The following is a 21,140-nucleotide window of genomic DNA, read 5'->3' on the forward strand; positions in this document are numbered from 1 at the left end:
CTCTTCAGCTGGATGGGGCAAACTCCTTGACAAGTCGATAAAAACCGAGGTTGCCTTATAATTCTGGTTGTGATTAGAATCTTTCCTAGGAGAGGCAAGGGTGGAATGGAAGAGTGAACACGTTTGTAAATGAAACAGAGTTGCAACGGGCTACTTTTGCTTGAAGCAAGTTGAATTAACCATGCTGCCTACCCCCAGAAAGAGGGTTTTTTTAAAATAATAATAATAATAATTGTGTGCTCACTGTATGTGCTTGGTCCCTCATCATAGCCATGGAATATTGCTCTAGGGTTCTCAAATGGAAAAAGAAAAAAAAATGTATCCAGAAGGAGTGGCATCAATGGAAATTGCCTAGGTCCACACAGCTGCCGCTATGAACCTCCTGAGCCAGACCAATTCAAGCAGTCAGCATCTGCCCTAATCCTGGGAACTGTAGTTTCTTAAGGGTGCTTGTTAGGAGGCCCCTATTCTCTTCACAGAGCCACATTTCTCAGAGTTCCTTGGACGAGGAATTGATTGCTAAACCACTCTATTAAATGCAGCTGAGTTGAAAGTCCACAGTTTAATACTTTTTTTAAAAAAATAATAATAATATTTAAAATTCCTGCATTTTAGTGTTTGTGTGTATTTACATTTAGAGAACAGACAATATTTATTGGCTCACCTATCTGAGACAAGCCTCATGGAATTCAGCAATGCTTACTTTTGAGTAGGCATATATGGGAGTGCACTGTTCAGATTCAACACAAACAGCGAGTGGACATTTAAAAGTCACAACCTCGTTTTTTAAAAAAATCTTATGTAGTTTTCTTCCTACGTGTTTTGTTAAGTGTAGCACTGAAACAACGAAATAGTAATAAAGATACACTCCTATGCCCTAACTCCACACAGGTAGAAAATCAACACGTAAAGATTATCTCAGCACTACATTTCTACCAGCTGAATTTCTGCGTGCACAGCTTCCTTAAAAGCGAAAATGCCTGTGTCGTTGTCAAGCTTCTGTTGTATCTTTGTGGGATGAATGCGGCTGTGAAGTGGGCATGGTTATTTAAAAACGCCGATTTGCTTTTATTATTATTATTTGCACCAGTTCCTATATATTTACCACCGATCTTGCCCCGCACATGGAGGATTGTGCCGGATTGCAAAAGCGAACCGGAAGCCTCACTAGTTGAACCATTGCGACTGCAGCCTCTTGAGTCAAACCGAGTTCTGACGCACGCGCAGTACGGCCAATGCGCTCCCGCGACGGTCCCCACAAAACTTGTAAAGAATTTGATTCGCACCGGGTCTACCAGCTTCCGAGTTTACTCTTTTCTCCAGATGGGACAGTTCTCCAACAGCTACTAGGAAGTGCGTTGGAAACTGTCTCTCCGCCTCTTCGATTTAACTTTCCGACGATTAAACAGAAAGGGAAAGGGGAAAGCCCCCCGCCCCCCGCGTCCCCCCAAACCCCAACCCAACCCCGCCTCCACGTCAACAGACTAGGGCCACTCTTATAATATTCCTACCTCTATGGCGACTCGCCGGCACTTCCGGCTTCCTCCGGGCTCCACATCCGGGTCGTCCAAAACTTCCGCTTCGTTCATTCGCCTCCGAGCCGCTCGGGGAGCCTTGTGAGGCGAGACGTGACGTGACGTGGGAAGGGGGTGCCGCCCGGAGCAGAATCGGAGCTCCCCGTGCCGTGAGGTGAGCGCAGGGGGAGAGCGAGGCGCGCGCTTGGCCGTTTACCTGTCGACGTAGTCGGCTGAGGGAGGGAGGTGGCCGGCAGGGGACTTCGCAGGGCCCTCCCGCCCATCGCTGCTTCTAGCCCGGCCGTGTGCTCGGCGCTGTACGAGAAGCCGAAGCGACAGACCTAGAGTTGAGCTCTCTCTCCGTCAGGGGCGTCGCTTTACCCTCAGCTTTACCCGGCCCGGCTTGCTCCCCCAGAGGCTCTTAAAAGGCCTCGGGCAAAGAAAGGGCCTTCCTCGTCACCTGAGGCCTTTGGTTGGAGGCTGAACCGGGGGTGGGGGGTGGGAGGTCTCTGCAGCGCATGCGCCCTGCCACTAGGCTTTAGTCCAGGGATGGGGGCTCTGAGGCTCTTCAGATGTTGCTTGGGGAGGGGTGATTGGTGGTGGGGCAGAGCAAGCTGGAGGTAGGCATGGGTTCTCCACCCTTGCTGTGGCCCCCTTTCTGATTTGCCCTTCTAGTCCAGGTATCTTTTCATGCCCAGGATGATGATGATGATGATAATAATTTTATTATTATTTATACCCCGCCCACCTGGCTGCGTTTTCGCAACCACTTCCCACTTCTAACCCAAATATGTGTTCATCTCTGACCATATGTTTTCATGGTGGTTGTGTTCTTGTTGCACCTTGGATCAGACAGTGACCCACTAGTAGGTCCCGACACCCGACCCACAACTTGAATCCCAGGGCTCTAGTCCGTTGTTTTCTGCTGGCAGTGACTGTCCAGGCTCTGAGACCAAACAGTCTTTTCTCTTTCCGTCTTGCTTTCCGAGGAGGGTAGCTGTCCTAAGCATAGAAGTGAGCCTCACTTGGTCCCGTGAGTCTTGCGCTTCAGTAAGATAGCAGCCATACAGCGAAACAGCAAGGAATCTTGGTACCTTGGTACCATTAGAAAATTGATTGCTTTACTATGTTGGAACAAAATAAAAAAATTCCTTCCAGTAGCACCTTAGAGACCAATTAAATTTGTTATTGGTATGAGCTTTTGTGTGCATGCACACTTCTTCAGATACATTATGTTCAGATTACTATGATGGGACATCTTCTCTGGCTGGCGAGCCAGATCATTATCACCCACCTCCCGGTAGGCCATATATTTGATGGGTGGATCAGGCTGCCCACTTGTCAGTTACCAGATGTCATTGTGCCGTCATGCAGTGCTTTGAAATCTCAATTGTTGGAACTTCAAAGCGCAGTGTACCACTGTTTGGAAGTGCTTTTGCTTTCACACAGTCCCAGCACTTCCGTTTGAGCCTCTGGTTTACTTGCAGCTTATGTTTTCAAATGTTCACCAACATTTAGTGGTCCACAGGTTTCCCTTCCCTTGATTGAAACATTGGTCTTTGAGCATCTCTGAAATAATGAGTGAGTGCTTGTAGTTTTTCATGTGTTGGTCTGTGATGAATGTTTTCTCAGGCTAGTGATGTAATTTTATATCATGTTTACATGCATGTAACCCTTCCTCAGTAAGTATGTTTAGAGTTGCTGTGTGAACTTTCAGTCTTGCTGTGCTCCATTTCCCAGTGTGTAAATGAAGTACAGTAGGTTTGGAGCCTATAGAAATCTAGTCTGGAGCGCATGTTCATATCCATTCCTCATAGTATTGCATCTTACTGCTGCTGTTTTCACTTTATTCTACCTGATTTTTCTGCTTTTCTTTTTCCTTCTTCCTTTGCTCAGGTTGTTGAGAATCAAAGAGGCTTAAGTAAATAAAAGGATGAAGCTTTACAGTTTAAGTGTCCTTTACAAAGGAGATCCCAAAGTGCATTTACTGAAAGCTGCCTATGATGTGTCATCATTTAGCTTTTTCCAGAGATCCAGGTATGTTTCCAGTGCCTCAGAATGACTACTGAGTGATTCTCTTCTCTGTCATCTTCAAGGACTTGAATTTGTACTGTAGTGTCCCCTTTGGCTTTGTTGAATGGAATTCAGGATAGTGAATTCTAATGAAGCCATTCTGGTTTGAGAGCTGGCAAATAATATATGTATTTTTTGTTATCTCAACAAAACGTATGATAAGTCTCAGCACCTATGATCTTATTTGGAATAATGTTACTTCTCATTACGAATTTTACTCTTTGTAAAAACGTTTGATACTTGTGCCAATCTGAACAGATGTGCTTTGCTCTCAAAATGCTGCCCCTTTCACTTGCAAGCCTAACATAAACAGCTTTGAGTGTGCGCACCTAACCTGTTCAGATGTTCCATTAATGGAGTTTATTGATGTTAAGTGTAGGCCTGGGTGATGTATCAATTCCTCAGGATCAGTATGACAGCTAGATTGCAATGGCATCTTCACCCAGCAGTATATAGTGGGTGAAATCACCGTTGCTCCTGAGTCCCACTGCCACCAGTTCGTAGAATAACTCGGGAGCGGTGGCAGTTTCACCCATGATATCCCTAGATGAAACCGCCATTGCCTCTGGCCCTCATACTTCGTGAGTCAGAGGAGGTGCAGGCTTGATCAGCTGAGAAGTGGGCAGTTTAAGGAAGCCCACTTTTCATCTGATCAAGCCACCTACCTCCAGCTTGTGCCAGTGGAGGTGGAGTGGGAGCCTTAGCCACCTTCGCCTGAGCGGGCGGGCTCCCTCTTTCTCTTGGGAGAAAGAGGGAGCTCAGCCACCTGAGTGAAGTAGGCGGCAGCATCAAGCAGCCCCACTCCACAAGGCGCTGGGTTGGCGTGCACCCCTAATCCTTGCAGAATGGTGCTGAGGTGGTTTGATGCTGCCGCCACGCCAGCGCTCAGCCGCAGCATCGGCATCAGGAGGCCCCTCTCCCCAAGGCACTGAGGTGGATTGCACCCCGCGCCTTGCAAAGCTGGACAAGGCTGCCTGGTGCTGCCGCTGAGCACTGGGAGCAGAGAGAGTCCCTCCACCACCAGTGCTGGGCAGCAGCAACAAGCAGCCCTGGCTTGGCCAGGTTTCAGCATCACGATGTATCGCCAGGTCGCAGTGTTTGGCTGGTGACACATCACAGTTTTGAAAAGCTGACATTGCTCAGCCCTAGTTAAGTGTATGTAAAAAGGTAAAGGGACCCCTGACCTTTAGGTCCAGTTGCGGACTATACCCATGCCATTAATTTTACAGAGCTTAGAATTCGGCTCTTGAATATTAGAGCAATTGCAGCAAAGCTGTATTTTTAATCAGAAATACATGGAACATGGAATGAGAACTGCTGCAGCAACTCAGAATCCATTTTGTCTCTGCTCATGTATTTCTTTGAGTAAGCTTTTAGTTTTACTACAACATGTTTAGGCAGCAGTTAAACGGCGTTTCCATGTGCTGCCCTGGTTTGCCAGAAGCGGCTTTGTCATGCTGGCCACATGACCTGGAAGCTATACGCCGGCTCCCTCGGCCAATAATGCGAGATGAGCGCGCAACCCCAGAGTCAGTCACGACTGGACCTAGTGGTCAGGGGTCCCTTTACCTTATACATATGGCTCATAGGCAGAGATAGAGATGTGAAAGCCCGGAAAAAACCCCAGGGTTTTTCCATTTTTTCCCGTTTCCCCCCGAAAAATTGAAAAAATAGATTATGCAATGTTTTATTTTAACATGAAGAATAAAATATTTTAAGATAAGGGGTTCAAATATTTTATAAATCATTTTTTTAAAAAAATATGTATGGTATCAGATTATTCTAATTTCTGTGAGGACAAGCAAGTCCTAGGTTACAAACTGAACTCTCCAATGCAAGAACAAGATACAAGAAATAAGCTGACATGTGAAAGGGTAGAGAAGCTTCTTTCAATCCGAGCAAACCTTCAGGTTTTTTGAAGTCCATAATAACTGATCATGGCAGACACAACAGAGTAGATGCAGAAGCAGAGACTGAAACTGATACTGATCATTACAGCTCAGAAAATGATTCTGATTAAATTTCATGCCCATTCACTGAAACTTAGTCCCACTTCCTTCTTTTTATGAGAATTTTTAAAAAAATACTGTGGAGAGGAAATATGAATAATTGTTACTTCTGAATTTTTAAAAATTGTTTTGTGGAGTTTTTTGCTCCATTTGTTACAAATACAAATAAATATTATTTTAAAAGTAAATTCTGCTTGTAATAATTTTTTGGATACACTATATTTTTAATATGCTGGTTGTGATAGTTTTATGCCCATTAAATTTGTCCATAGTTATATTTTATGTTTCTAAAGTAACAGAATGACTTTCAATCTGGAAAAGAAAAAAGAATTGCTAATGAAGCATTTTTTCCATTTTTTCTGAAAATTTTTGTTCCCCCCCCCCCCAAAAAAAATTCTGGAAATTTTACATATCTAGGCAGAGACTGGGACCAAAATAGTTGACAGCAATGCTTTAATGGATACATTAATCTATTGGCACTTGCAGTTTTGATGAGTTGTAGACTTGGAGGCTGCTTTTGAAAAACTAATGAAACCTTGCACTTTTAGAGTCTGTTTGGAGAATGACGATTTTAACTAGTAGTTTTCTTCTGTAGTTATTTTCCTAATAACAAATGTGTTGCAGTGAGTTTATTTGCAGTGTAGCTGCTAGTAAAATTACATTCCTCTATGGGATATATATGGCTCTAAAGTAATCCATTTGGTAATCTTGGGGAGCTTTGCTAACTAATATTGAGGCATGCCTCTTTTGTTTTCAGTGTTCAGGAATTTATGACCTTCACAAGTCAGCTGATAGTAGAGCGTTCAGAACCTGGCACCAGAGCTTCTGTAAAGGAGCAAGGTAAGAGTTTACAGAAGTCTGGGTTGTACTAAGAGAGCCTTCCCCAACCTGGTATTCTCCAGATGTTTTCGACTACATCTCCCTCCCATCATGTTGGGACTTTGTGCCATTTACAACTCACAGCATGACACTGCTGGCTGAGAATTGTAGTCCAGAACATCTGAAGGACATCAGGCTTGGAAAGGCTGCAGTAAGAGTTTGCAAACTTTCAGATACCGTACATAGGTTGGAATTGAGGCATGCATCTTTCAAGCGATTACTGTTTCTCTAGCAGAAAGAAAATGATGTGTTGGCTCTGCTGTTCAGGGGAATAAATGTTTTTGCGGTTCTCTTGCTTGAATTATTTTTACCCTTGGACTAAATTGGTTTGGTTTTAAAGCATAGTTTAAATTCATATCCTTATAAGCAAATGAGCATCTGCAGAGCTGGCCATTGCCATCTAAGTGACAGGATGACACGACATGACTTGTTTGGTGAGGCAATAAAAATGGACAGCAAGAGACACTTTAGGTTTCCATCTGAATGATGTGCATGCCAAACACACTCAATGGGTGGAGCTACTGTGTACATGGCCACACCTCTACACATTTTTAATCTTCCATATGTTCAAGCGATTGCCTGGAGGGCTCTACCAAAAAAGCTATTTTTTGGTATAGAAAAGCACTGCACATTACATTAGTATGAGTAATCCTGGACATATTAGTATTTGCTGTTAAGTATTGTGATTCTTGTGAAGCAAATGGTTGTAGCAGGAACTGAGGGGCAGGCCACACTGAATCTCCACCAAGTCATACACTGAATGATGTTTAGCTGAGGAGCTGCAGAAATCTGTCTTGACAACCAAGCTGCTTCTCCTTTGTTTCAGGATTACTCCCAGTGGGAGAACAAACTCTGGCCTCTGAGTTGGCTACAATTTTCTATAATGACAGCTTCATGTGGTCTGATTTACCCTGTCCATCATAGTCAATAAATGGGTGTATAATCTTTACTGTGTCTTCCACCTCAGTGTGCTGAGATTCCTTCTGGCTTAGTCTTCTTGTGTACTATTCTTGAACTTCTCTTTATAGAGCTTCCATGTAATAAAAATGAAAGAATGTCAAAGTTCAGAACTTATAACACACAACCATACTACATTTTTCAAGCCAGAGCAAACAGCTAGCCCTCCTGGCTGCAGTGCTTGATGGCTAGGTGACATTATGTGGTGAAATCCCAGAAGCTTGGGCAGGTAAAAAGCAAAGGTTGAAGTGAATACATTTTATCAGTCACTTTGTGGAGGGGGGGGGGGAGAGGCATGATGCTCCCTAGTTTCAAATGATTTTATCAAACAGGCCCATTTTAATGCATGATTTAATAGTTGACACTGCTGATGAATTAGAGGAAGACAAATTATCAACATACACTCAAACAATAATCTCTGGCACTGGAGTAGAAAGGACTTGGATTATATTTATGCAGTTCAGTGTCTCAGTGAGTTGTGTACAGTATGGTGTTTTCAAGAAAAAAGAAAAATCCAAGCAAATTTTGGCTTGCCACTGTTTACAGCCGTTTATTCTAATAAAGATTTGGAGAATACTGAGATATGTGCTGATATGGTAAAAACATGGGATAGCTGAAAGTACTTTGTTACATTAAAGTATTTTGTTTCTATACATCTAAATATACATACATACATTTATTTATATGTATAGATAATTTATCAATATCCTGTTATGAAATAGTGAAAAAGTCTATGTCAGTTACTGTTTCTTATATTTTACGTTCATTACTATTTTCTCACGGTTTGAAGATTTTATTTAGAAAATGGAGGCAAGAGAAATCTTGGAAGCTAGAAGGGCAAACCATCTCTCCTTGGTCTGCATTCCTTTGCCTCTATTTCCCCTGGTTCTTGGAAAATGCGTTTTTGGTACAGTACTAGATACCCCAGTGTGTGGCAGCTGTGTAGAAGGCACATTCCATATTGGGGATCATTGGAAGGGAGTTGAAAATAAAATTATGAATAAATACCGTTATACAAATCAATGGTGTGATCGCACTTGGAATATTGCATGTCGTTCTGGATGCCACACCTCAAAAAACATATTGTAGGGTTGAGAACGGCAACCAGAATGATCATGGGGCTGAAGGATCATGAGTTTTTCGTTTAGAAAAAAAGCATGCAGTGTTTATAAAATAATGCATTGGGTGGAGGAAGCGGACAGAGAAATGTTTTTCTCCTCTCATAGTATTAGAACCTGGAGCCACCCAATGATGCCAAATGCTGGAAGGAAAAGACAAAAGGAAGCACATAATTAAAACTATGAAAGCATTGGCTACCAAGTTGGATGACTTTTAAAGGGGCTTAGACAAAATTATGGAGGATATGTCTGTCAATGGCTGCTACCCATGATGGCTGTGGCTGTATAATATGTGGTGGAGACAGAATGCCTCCGAATGGCAATTGCTGGGATTCGTAAGTGGGAAGAGTGCGGTTGGACTCATGTCCTGCTTGCAGACTTTCTGTAGGTATCTGGCCATTGTGCGAACAGAGTGCTTGACTGGGTAGACCTTTGATCTGCTCTCAAAAATTTGAATTATCCCTTTCTCAAACTTTGAATTATTCCTTTCTCAAGCTTTATTCACAGTGCTGCAGAGGGGGGTTCTACATTCACTGTGCTATGAAGGATCCCCCCTCAGTGCTGTGCACTATTCAGTGCTACCCAAACACAATTCTTCCTTGTGCTTGGAAGCTGCTCAGTCCTCCAGTGGGGGAATTCCATTCATCCTTTCAAAGTGAATCTTGACTAAAGACTTATAAGTTCAACATATGCATGCCTAAATAATGTGCATGCTAAAACAGAGGTGTCCCCAAATGAACTTGTTATCTATCTAGTATTCAGACACTAAGCAATTTATTTGTGACGAAACATGGCTTGTTCATCTTTCTCTTCACTTCAGAGTATCTCTGCCATGTTTATGTGCGGAATGATGGATTGGCTGGAGTGCTGATTGCAGACAATGAGTATCCGTCCCGGGTCTGTTTCACCTTGTTGGATAAGGTAAGTACCAGGTTCAACCAAGATGACCTATGATTCTGCAGTTGAGCTGCAAGAGGGCATAGAACAGAAGTTTTGAAGCTGGAGTATGGGCCTTTCCTGTGGTGGCACTTTGGAATGACCTATTCCCATCCCAAAATAAGGTATGAGCTAAGGCTCTTAAAGTTTCAGCACATGCTGAAGCCCTCTTTAAATACCTTGGGCTTTACTGGTCCTTAATGCCTTCTATTATATTTACTACTCTCAACTGGAGTTACTGAAAAAGCTGAAAAACAAAAAACTCTCTAACCTTTCCAACCTACAGGCTACTAATCAAGACAACAGACTGACATCTTCTATTATAAGAGTTAATTTTATTTGGACTACTGATTGCATTTTAATGTGATGGTATCCTGTAGTTGTAGTGCAAAATTTTATACCACATTTTCTATGCTGTTGTACGTTACCTAGCGATGCGTAATACTCTGCATATAAATATTGCTTGGCTTCATTACAGGTAAAACATTAGTTCAATTGGGGCATCGCACCAAAGCATGATTTTCTCTAACCATAGTTTAGAACTCCAGCCTAGGATTTAGGCCAGGCATAGGCAAACTCGGCCCTCCAGATGTTTTGGGACTACAACTCCCATCATCCCTGACCACTGGTCCTGTTAGCTAGGGATGATGGGAGTTGTAGTCCCAAAACATCTGGAGGGCCGAGTTTGCCTATGCCTGATTTAGGCAAAATGGCCACCCCCACTCCTCAATGCCCTCTCCTTTCCCCAATTCAGCTGAAAACTTTCAACCCTTCCCTAGAAAAATTTGTTTAGAGCTGCTTGGTTTTTTTTGCATTTAGTCTTCATAAGTTAACTCCAATCTCCATGGTGCAGCAGCTTTTGGAGGCAGAGGAATGGCCATATATCTATGGTTTGTTTATCGGAAAATATACCATGCCAATTACAAACCATGGTTTGTCAGTCCAGACATAAAACTATAGTTTAGCTTCTTTTCGTGATTGGTGTGGTACCTGAATAGGGGATTACCTCGGGGGCCATTTGATGTTCAACTATTTTGTTTATTTTGTTTGTTTAAGGCAAATGGTTTGCTTTCTTCCCAGGCAGTTTGAGCCTGGTGAATACAAGGAAGGAGACCTGTTTAGTTTCAAAGATGGGACTAGCTTGGATGCACTTAGCTTGTCCTCCTTGCTAAGGGCATAAAATGAGATACTGGTTTTGATTTGTTACTGACTACAAGCTTATTTGGGATCTTGGAACTACTTTGAGTATTTATTAATATTTCCTATTGGGGAAGGTGTGTGTTCCAGTAGAGAACACAGAAACTGGATGACACTTGTCTGCAGTTGCAATTGGCAATTATGGTAGTAGGGAACTTTGAGAATTGTGTTCTAGGTTGCTCTCATATGTGAGAGGGCAGTTGAATTCTTATTGTCAGTTTGTATTGTAGGTGCTGGATGAATTTTCCAGGCAAGTTAATAGGGTAGACTGGCCTTCTGGAACCCCAGCAACAATAAACTACACAGCTTTGGATGGTTACCTTAGTAAATACCAGGTATGGCTGAACTGGGCTAGACATTTAAAGCAAAGAAGCTTTAAAGTTGTCTGGTGCATGATTTTAACTTTATTTTGCCTTCGTGCTTTTCAATGTGTATTTGTTTTAGTACTATTCTTGTGTGTGTGTTTTTTTGGGGGGGAAGCATGTCTTAATTGATCAAATGTATGGCATGCTAGCAGCCATAGTCCTAATTGCATGACTTAATCTAGTTTTTACAATGTTATATGAGAAGAGGCTGCTCTCTGGGAAGAGTACAAAGAACCTTTAATATTTCCTGCAGAGGGAAGAAATACTGTTTTATCAAAATCTTCAATGCCAAAATGTTGAAGTTTTTTATTTGTGCCATATATATGTAGCTTGGCACAGTTGGAAGAATCTACTTTCTAAGGAATTAATGTCCTAATGATGACCTCCAGTTTCTCAACTATGGCCTTCTATAAAAATGTGATGTGTTCCTCTTTAAGAATCCTCGTGATGCAGATGCAATGACAAAAGTGCAAGCAGAGCTGGATGAGACCAAAGTCATTCTGGTAAGGGCAACCTCTTATAGAAATCTTGTGGAATTGGCACATGCTGTGTTAAACCAAGTCTCCTCAACCCAGTGCTTCCCAGCTTTTGTAGGTCTTAAGGTCCCATCATTCCCGTCCACTGGCCCTGCTGGCTGGAGCTGATGGAAGTTGTAGTCCAATGCCTGGGTGACTTTCTCATGATCACTTAGAAAATGAAGGACAGTACAGAATTTGCTGTACCTTGGTCCCCAGAGCACCAGAGACTACAACAGCATTATTAGGATATGTTGTCCCACAAAGCTCTGAAAGCTATACAAACAAACCCTTAGTTTTTTTTCCTTTCTTCTTTGAAGGATGCTCTCTTCAGCAATTAGTACAGTGTGTGAGTTACTGCACCAGCCACTTGTGATTCTGCAAGCTTGTTGAGGAGCCCTGAGCTAAGCTGAGAACAGTGATGCAGTCAGATGGAACTAGGTCATGACTACTACCTTAGCTAGGAACACCCTTTGCTGCTCGTTGTGTCATCATTAGTATCTGAGTCAATCTCCTATAATGAGCCTAGTGTTTCTTGCGTGGCAGAGCAGAATTGTCTTGACTGTCCTGTTTTGCAATCATGCTTTAGTCGCTACCTCCCCCACAATTTAGGGATGTCCTGATTGTGGTGAATTGTGGCGATGAGCAAATGCTTCAGTGTATGGCTGATTCCTATTCCCATCTCAAACAATGTGCCAGAGGCTGGGAGTTAAGCTGAGCTTCTAAGATCTCTGCAGAATATTGAAGCAGCTAAGAAGGGAACTATTTAACATATATTAAAATTTAAAGCAGTGTTGCTTTCTCAGCTGCTCTTAGGGAGCAGAGAATTACTTCTCTGGGTTAAGCGCTGGAACTTTGAGATGCTGTTAATTTGCAGATCTGTGTGAAAACTTACCAAGCCTAGATAATGATTATGGGCAACTTAAGCCCAAATATTAGTGTTCATTAAGTCTTAAGCATCTGAAAACAGAGTCATATGCTTAAGTGTTGGACAAATTAAAATATGTATTGTTCCTGCTACACTTTTTGAATACAGTTGGCTTCCCCACCCTTCTGAGAACATGCTTAAATAGATGAATAGCTTCTATTTCTGTAGTCAATTAGAAAAAACCCCTTTTTTAACAGTGAGGCAGAATTTTGTTTACATTTTAAAAGTAAGTTGTTAGAATTCGAGTCTGAAGGTGACAAAACAAACAAACAAAAAACCCCAAGAATAAAACATACACCACACTAAAACAATAGATGGCTAACCCAATTGCAATAAAAAAGCAGCAACTGGAATGAGCTCTAAGGATGAGGGAGGGTTGCTGAAAGTGAGCAGTGAGGTCACCATGTGTGCCTCTTTGAGCAGAGAATACTGAGGAGCACTGAAAAAGCCCAGTGTCGTCAAGCCCAGTGCTGATAGAAAAAGAAGGGGACACAAAGCAGATTCTTGCCCCAAACATAAAGAAAGAAGGTGGGGCAAAAGCTTTTATTTATATGTATAAGCAGGCATGCACTTTGAGTTTTCTTAAAATTTGGGTTTAGAATTTACACACCTTTTGGCAGGCGCCAAGGTGAGAGAGGAAGGGACAAATAAATGCTTGTAGTGGTGACAGCAATGGCGTGTTAGTCTTTGTGAGAGCCAGATGGGTGCAGAGTCCAAGAACCTTGCCTTAAAAACCAACACTTACTTTATAAGCACCTTCCAAGTTAGAAAGCAGATTTTCATTTTATTACTATTTTATAATATGAAGGGGTGAGGAGCTCTGCACAGTGCTGTGTGTGACTGTGGCTCTGGCGATTCTTAAACTTGCTCTCTGCTGCAGTTTGAGCAGCTGGGCTTGCAAGAATTATTGACCATGTGCAGCATCAGTCTTTCAGCTTTGTCTTTTCTCACTTAGCACAATACCATGGAGTCTTTGTTAGAAAGAGGAGAGAAGCTGGATGACTTGGTGTCCAAATCAGAAGTTCTTGGAACTCAGTCAAAAGCCTTCTACAAAACTGTAAGTATATTGTGGCCGGAGGCCCAACTATCTTGTCTCACTGACTTCTCCCCTGTCTTTCCAGCAGAGTGTTCATGTGGGGTGTGTTCTTAGAGCCAAGTGTTGTGAGACACCTACCACGTAATTCCTGGGGGAAATTGGCAGGGTGTGAAATAATTCTCATATCTCTTGCTAGTCCTGGATCTGTGAAAAGCTCTTGTGGATTGTGTTTTTTAGGACTCTAGCAACAGATTCTCTGAATTCTCCTTGCAGATCCACACAGCTGGATCATTGTAATAGGCTGCCATGCACTTAGGAAGAGGGAGGTTTGGCTTCCATTAACATGGTAGATAATTGACAATGATCTATTCTCTATTGATAATAATTGGGCTTGCTCTTTTCTCTATCTTAAAAAAATAAAATGTGGCTTCAGATGTCTCTGCCTTCCACAATGTGGTGATCAAATTCTGTTCAGAATTTCCTGCAATAATTTCATTTATTTCATAAAAATAATGACAACCAGCTAACAGTTCTGTAAGTGGGGAAAAAGGTGGGCAGCAAATGAGTGTTTTTGTCTGAGAATCATGGTTTTGTGTACAGGTATTTGCATTTGAAATGGAACCTGGTCGGTCCATCATGAACAGTTAGATTATATTATCTGCCTTGCTAGAGATGAAATGGAAAGAGCCCTTAAATACAGGAAATTTAGATGGGGGGTGGGGGGTGGAACTAATAAGATTTTTCCTGCTGAAAAAGTTTGCGAATTGCAAATGGAAACATGAATTTATAATCATCCTGACCTAAATGACAATTGCTGCCTCAGACATCTTGATACTGGTTCGGCCCACATTAGCAATTTGCTTCCTCTGGCTTATAGCCAGTGCTAGTCCTATTCATAATAGACCCATTGAAATCAATAGACATAAGTTACTCATGTCAATTGATTTCAGTGGGTCTCCTTGGATTAGGACTAACATTGGATGCAGCCCTCTGGCCCTATTCTTGTGTATCTTTTCCTTGGTACAGGTATTGTGAGGAGCCTACCCTGCAGCTCCTTCCCATGCCAGCCTTTTCTCTTCTGGAACATCTCTCCTCCCCACTCCAGAGACAGGAGCTATAATGATCCTTAGGGATTTCATTGTTATCTCTCTCCTATTGTTCCTATCCAGGTTTCTGAGTGTTTGTACTTAGGAAATCAGGACAGATTAATAAACCAGCCACATTCCTCCCTTAATAATCCTACTGAGCCGAAGGAGGCGGAGTTAGATGTGATATTGGGAATCCCCACTCATGTGATTCTGGGGGACTGCAGCATGGTGGTGGTGGTCACTTTTTAAGCCCTAAACTGCTTGGGACCCAGGCATGTTATCGGGAGAAGCCCTCTGACTCCCCCCCCCCCCCCGCCCTCAAGCAGATGGAGACTGGGGAGGATGCTCTCTTGGTTGAGGCCTTTCAGATGTGCTCTTGCTTTCTTTGGATTATGATTGTTGGGTTTTTTTTCTTTTTTCTTTGCTATGTTTATTATGGAACCCGGCCGGCGCTGTGGGTTAACCCACAGAGTCTAGGGCTTGCTGATCAGAAGGTTCGGTGGTTCGAATCCCTGCAATGGGGTGAGCTCCCGTTGCTCGGTCCCAGCTCCTGCCCACCTAGCAGTTCGAAAGCACATCCAAGTGCAAGTAGATAAATAGGGACCACTCCGGCGGGAAGGTAAACGGCGTTTCCGTGAGCTGCTCTGGTTTGCCAGAAGTGGCTTAGTCATACTGGCCACATGACCCGGAAGCTGTCTGCGGACAAACGCTGGCTCCCTCGGCCTATAGAGCGAGATGAGCGCCGCAACCCCAGAGTCGGACACGACTGAACCTGATGGTCAGGGGCCCTTTTACCTTTAATGTTTATTATATATGAACCTCTCTGGACATTTTTTTTAAAATTGAAGGCTTGAATATAGTAAGTATTCTTGACAGATAAAATGCATAAACTAAGCTGATACTGACACAAGGAGATTCTGTATGAGGAGGCTTCTGAGGATTTGACTTGCTAAAACCTTTCAAATGGGAATCTCTCAATGTGTGTGTGCTTTTTTTAAAACCATCTCTTAAGGCCCGCAAGCAGAACTCATGCTGTGAGATCATGTGACCTCCGTCGGCTGGAACCTGCCACCTGCTCTGGACTTCATTTGCATTCAGGAGGGCTCCAGGACACAGCAGTGAAAAGATGCACTCCTACGACTTCCCATGGCACTCCTTGTTTCCGGATATAGCCACCTCAGCCAGGCTGGATGCACTGAATAAGGATATGATGTTGCGGTTCATGAATTTAAAACAATCTTTTTTTCTCTTCTTGAAAAAAGGCATCTTGGGCCTCAAGATGCTTGTTCTATGGGGCTGAGGATAGTCACTGACTTTTTTTCCATTGGTACCAAATGGGCTCCCTGCTCTAGCAGTCTGGTGGATAGCCGCCGTGTGGGGCTCTCTGCCCTGTTTCTTTCTGAAACCTGCAAGCAGATGTGGACTCACTCTATATCTGTTGCAGTATGTTTACGTAATGCTAAGAAAACAGTCTGACCATCTGAAGGTTGCAAGCCGGGACCAAGACTTGGCTTGTCAGTCTCAACACTGCATCTAGTGGTGACAATGAGTTTCTCTGTGTGCTAAAATTTCCCATGGTAGTTGTGGAAGCAAGGCAGGACTGCAGCCCGTTCAACAAAGGGGCTCCAAGGGAATGAGCAAAGAAGTTCCCAGGGTGAGCTTGGGCTTGCGAATCTGCTTGGAATTATTTCCTTTTACTCAACCTGTGAGAGTCTTTTGATATTGTGACTACATTTGCCAAGGAGATATGCAGTTGATAGCTCATTTTCATACCCAACCCTTAACTGCCACTTGTCAAACAAAAATGTTTAAGGAGGCTTGTTATGGCATCACAAACTGGAAATCTGAGCTTATTTGAAGAGGGCTTATCCATGGGACTGGTCAGTTTTCTGGTCAGTGGCTTCTGTTGCTTTTGTAATGTTTCTCCATATAATGTGGAAAAGCTGTTTTTGCAGCCAGCAGCTCCCTTTCACTGGCAATGTGTTGTGTTATGGCTGCTGTTAGGCAGTGCCCCTGCCATGGTATTAAACCAGCAGCCCTTGTTAATGACATTGTGCCGTTGCCCAGTAGTACCACCTGCTGCTTTGCACAAGGAGCTGTGCCAGAGTTCTGTAGTTTGACCTGTCCTATAGTGGGTGTAAAGTGTTTTAGCCGCTGAAGTTGTGCATCTTGGTGTCTTGTAATGTTCTTGGCTGGACCTACATCCTCCCCACTGGAGAGTTTGTCCCTGCTGGCTAGTTTTGTTTAAATTCCAGAAAACGTTGATAATAATCTCTTGTCTTTTCTGAGCTCTTAGGCCCATTCTGTCTTGGGAGGCAGGGATGCTATTCTGCAATTGGAGTTCCACCCTGATCTTGCCTTTTCTGCACCACAACTGTGGTGGGTGTGTCTGCTCACAGGTGAGAAGCATCTTTTTTTTAAAAAAAAAAAGCCTTAGAGAAGGAGCCCTGAGAATAGCAGCTTTGGTGTCAACAGGATGGAACTGCTACGTTGTGCTGTTGTACATCAGTGGAATCCTGGGAGGGTGTATATGTCTGGGACAGCGACAAACAGCTATCTTCTGATCTTAGGTCTTGTGGTAACTGAAGTGACATCACTACCATAACGCTTCCCTCTTTTCCAGAGAGGCATATGGATGGTTATAGGGGTGGAGGTCTTCCTTGCTCTCATTACTGTGCAACAAGCTGTAGCAAAGGGGGCAAATGCCGCTAGGGCAAAGCCGAGGCTTATTGACAAGGACCGTGAGCATGAGTGCAATTCGTGACGTGCAATCTGTTCACTTTTTTGTGCTTTTTGTGACATATTTGACTGTGCCGCTTCTCATGGGCAATAGCAACTTCAACTTTCAAACCCATTTTTGCAATGTATTTATTACTTGATAAGAAAGCCTATGCCAAGCCCAGGGCAGGAGTGAAATGGGCCAAGTGAGAGACCCAGGGTTTTACTGAGCTTTTGTTGTCATAGTTGACCGGTGTTTGCTTGGTGGTGGATGTTTTGGGACAGTTTGGCTGCATTTACTTGCTCTCTGCAGCCGAGCCCCTTGCACATCTTGGCCAATCACAAACTTGAATCAACATTATTACGCAGACTGCATTGGCAGAACCAGTGCAGCACCCCTCTTATTGCCAGTGTATCACCAGCCTTAATTTCTCTTCTTTTCTTCCTCGGATCTCTGCTTTAGATGTATCTGAGGGCTGTCTTTTCTGTAAAGCCCATTTTTCGTTAATGGCCTGGGCTTGATCTTAATGAGTTCTCTCCTAACAAGAGGCCGGATAGTGAGCCACAGTGATTTCAATTCCTCTTTGCTTTGGGAGAGAACAAACTGTTCCCGTTTGTCATTTTTTTAAACTGAAAATTAACTTCAGAGACTGACCCCAAGAAGTAAAACAGCAAGGCTAATTTGTAAAGTGTTTTGCCCCTTCGGCTCATGTGCTCACACCTCTATACCTGTCCTCTTTCTAATGTGGAAGCTTTTACTAAAGATTGTATTTTAATAAATATGGCCTAATTTCTGTATGTACTGGTTAATGGATTATACCTACATGGATAAAGTTATCACTTGATGGTTCAAAAATGGCTTGTCTCATATCATCCATGCAAGAATGAGTTATGGTCCTCAAACTGTTGAATTGCTCGTGTGGAACCTGTAGCCTTTCTGATGATGCTGGACTATAACTCCCATCATCCCAAATTGGCCCTATTGGCCAAGGCTGTTAAGAGTGGGAGTCCCATATGGGGCGAGCCACAGGCTCCCATCCCTGGGTCTGGAATTATATGCAGCAACCAGATACAGCATCAATCACTATATAGGGTGTCAATGCCTGATACTACAGATTTACCTCCTTCTTGCCAGGTCCTCTTGGGCCTTCCTTTGTGATTAGCTGCAGGGTGCTGTTCAGCTTTGGGCTATGTAGACCAATCCCTTGGAATACTCGAGTTGCTTTTTCTTCAGGATACTGATATATTTTTCTGTTCCCAGTGCTTGTTAATGTAGACAGCAGAAGTACAAGTTGTAGGAGCCTCCTGTCTCTGCCTTAGACTTGCACATTCATGTCAGTTATTACAGTTGGGCAAAGAAGTCTAAAAGGGCATTTCAGCTGTAAAACTAGAAAATAGGGGAGAGATACATTGAGTCCCAGTCCCTTGCTCTGAGATCAGTGTCATCATTCTGTTTGCAGATTTGCACCTGTAATTTAACATTGTGTCATGAGCAATTCTTAGAAAAGATATTCCTATATCTATAAAAAGAACACCCCAAGGAGAAACACAAAAGAGGGCAATATATTGGTCAGTAAAGGTGACATGGGGTGGGAATGTGCTTCAAATAATCTCTGTGGCATGGTAAGGGCAGTACATTACATTAGAGCAGGTGCTTGCCCACAGGATCCCACCCTCATTCATCCCCTTGCTGAAATGAGACTTGATAAAAGCGGTCTGTTGTAGCCAATAATATATTGCCACGTGTGCTTGGTTTGGTGTGGGATTTCTCCAGTTCATCTCCAAAGGTGTCCAAGGGGCCCAAACGTTTGGAGACTGCTACATTAGAGTGGTAATCTAATGTAATTTAATCTAATTTAAACTGTCAGTTTCTCAATCTGACCTGCTAATGGTCCTTGCCCCTCCATCTCCAGAATTCATGGGTTACTTGTACAGTATGTGCTGTTTCTCTTTGAGAGGCGAGAAGGAATGTCTACTGGAGGTGAAGGCACCCAATTTTTCTGTGGAGCAGTTTCTTTCCATTGCTGCCAAGATTAATTCCACTCCTGTGCCTTTCTACCTGGGTCTGTTGTCAAGGTACACAATGCAGTAACCAAGCAGGTCTGAGTCTGAACTGTACCTGGATGGGAGACCTCCTGGGAACATTATGTATGCTGCTTTGACCACATGGGAGGAAACATATTTATGTGCTACTACAAATGAATTGGATGCTCTAATCTTTCATGATTGTATCAGTCCTGTTCAGTGGGCTTTGTTTGTGCCAAACTATATTTCCAGGTGGTGTAGAGACATTTGGCGGTGAATTGGGCTTGAATGAGCTCAGGAACCTGATAATGAGACAAAATTGCACCAGTTGTTTTGTCCCTTTTTGTGGTTTTTTTATTTGCAGTTTCCCGAGACAAAAACAAAGTCGGAATCATTTTTACACTTACAAGGCTCAGAAAGAAAAGACAGTGAAATGGCAAGAAAAAGAAAGGGAGAGTTTAAGTCAGAAAGAGGAAAAGATCCACCAGCATTCATGGGACAGACTAACAGCTCAGCTTTGCTTTTAGTTCTCATAGATATAGATATATATAGATTTTTTTTCTCTTTAAAGGTCATGCAAAAGAAAATATAACCCCCCTCCCCCAATCCAAAAATACCCCCAGCAACGCACTTAGTTCCATAGTAAACAAGGTGAACACCAAAGGGGAGGAGGCCCCGGTACATTAATGTTTTAATAATGAAACACCTGTTTCAACATGCGGCTTGTATTTTTTTTTTCATATACATTGATGTAGAGACACTTCTCAAGTTTGTCTCCCACAGAAACCGTACAAGCATTCTAGTACGTCCTCATATTTGAATTCTCGCTTTCCTTGCATGTTTAATCCAGTACCCACCTCCCTGTTTCCAACCCCTCCCCTGGAAAAGAAATGCAGAAATAAAGGTGCTCTGAGAGAAAGGCAATTCAGCCAGAATGTGTTGGCTCTAAATGTTATCTCCTCCCTGGTTTATGCTGGATGTTCCTGTCTTGGAAGCACTATCTCCTCAGGTGGGTATGCAAAGGTGGGGGGATGAAGATGAGCCACCCTAAGCTTAGATTGCGAATATGAATTTGGAAGAGAAACACATTTTTGACCTAAACCCTAGTAGTCTGCATTCTGTTCTTAGCATCCCCTGCCCTGGGCAGAGAGGACACAACTGGGTTGGGGAGGGGAAGATGCAAGGGAACATCATCTCCTAAGCCTCATCTAGAAATAGGAGCATCATTTAACACTTCCTGCACTCTTGAGCTCCTCTGAACTCTTCTCTGGTGGGTAGGGTGGTGCAGTGCAAAGCCCAGTCCTGAGACGGCAGGAGTAAGAGATCTAAACCTCTTAATATAAAGTGCTTTCAATGCTGCGTCAGTGCTGGTGGGACAGCCCCCCCTCCCACCACTGCCCATTCCCTCTTCTCCCCCCCTCTCCCCCCTTCAATTCTCCCCCCCTGCTCAGTCATTCTGTCTTGGTCCAGTTGCCCTTACATTCAATAGCCATGCAAAGTCCTGCATGAAGCGATGGGGATGGCCTTGTAGGAGGGCCTGGACAAAGGCCACGCTCGAATGCCATAGTATTTCTCGCCACCCAAGACAGAATCCACTGCGTTTCTAAGTCGCTGAGGAGTTTCCCACTCCCTCCTACCTCTTAGCAATGGAATGAATCAATGATCCTTGCTTCACTACTTCATAATCATAGCAGAGATATCCTGGAAGACATCTAAGTCTTATCAACTGTACAAGGCAACCTGGGCCCTCGATAGCAGTACTATATAGGACTGTGTCTATTG

The 21,140-nt window shown here is 43.3% G+C and overlaps 1 protein-coding gene across 1 annotated transcript; it reads left to right on the forward strand.

The window, feature by feature from the left end:
• Window positions 1–1,534: 1,534 nt before the first annotated feature.
• Window positions 1,535–17,030, forward strand: YKT6 (YKT6 v-SNARE homolog). Its single transcript, XM_035139103.2, has 8 exons — window positions 1,535–1,689; window positions 3,411–3,551; window positions 6,354–6,436; window positions 9,371–9,471; window positions 10,914–11,018; window positions 11,486–11,551; window positions 13,447–13,548; window positions 15,628–17,030. Exons 2-8 carry the CDS (start codon window positions 3,448–3,450, stop codon window positions 15,661–15,663), a joined length of 597 nt encoding a protein of 198 aa, XP_034994994.1. The 5' UTR covers window positions 1,535–1,689; window positions 3,411–3,447; the 3' UTR covers window positions 15,664–17,030.
• The last annotated feature ends 4,110 nt before the right edge of the window (window positions 17,031–21,140 follow it).

The sequence above is a fragment of the Zootoca vivipara genome, chromosome 15 (genome assembly GCF_963506605.1).
Source record: "Zootoca vivipara chromosome 15, rZooViv1.1, whole genome shotgun sequence".
Lineage (NCBI taxonomy): Eukaryota > Metazoa > Chordata > Lepidosauria > Squamata > Lacertidae > Zootoca > Zootoca vivipara.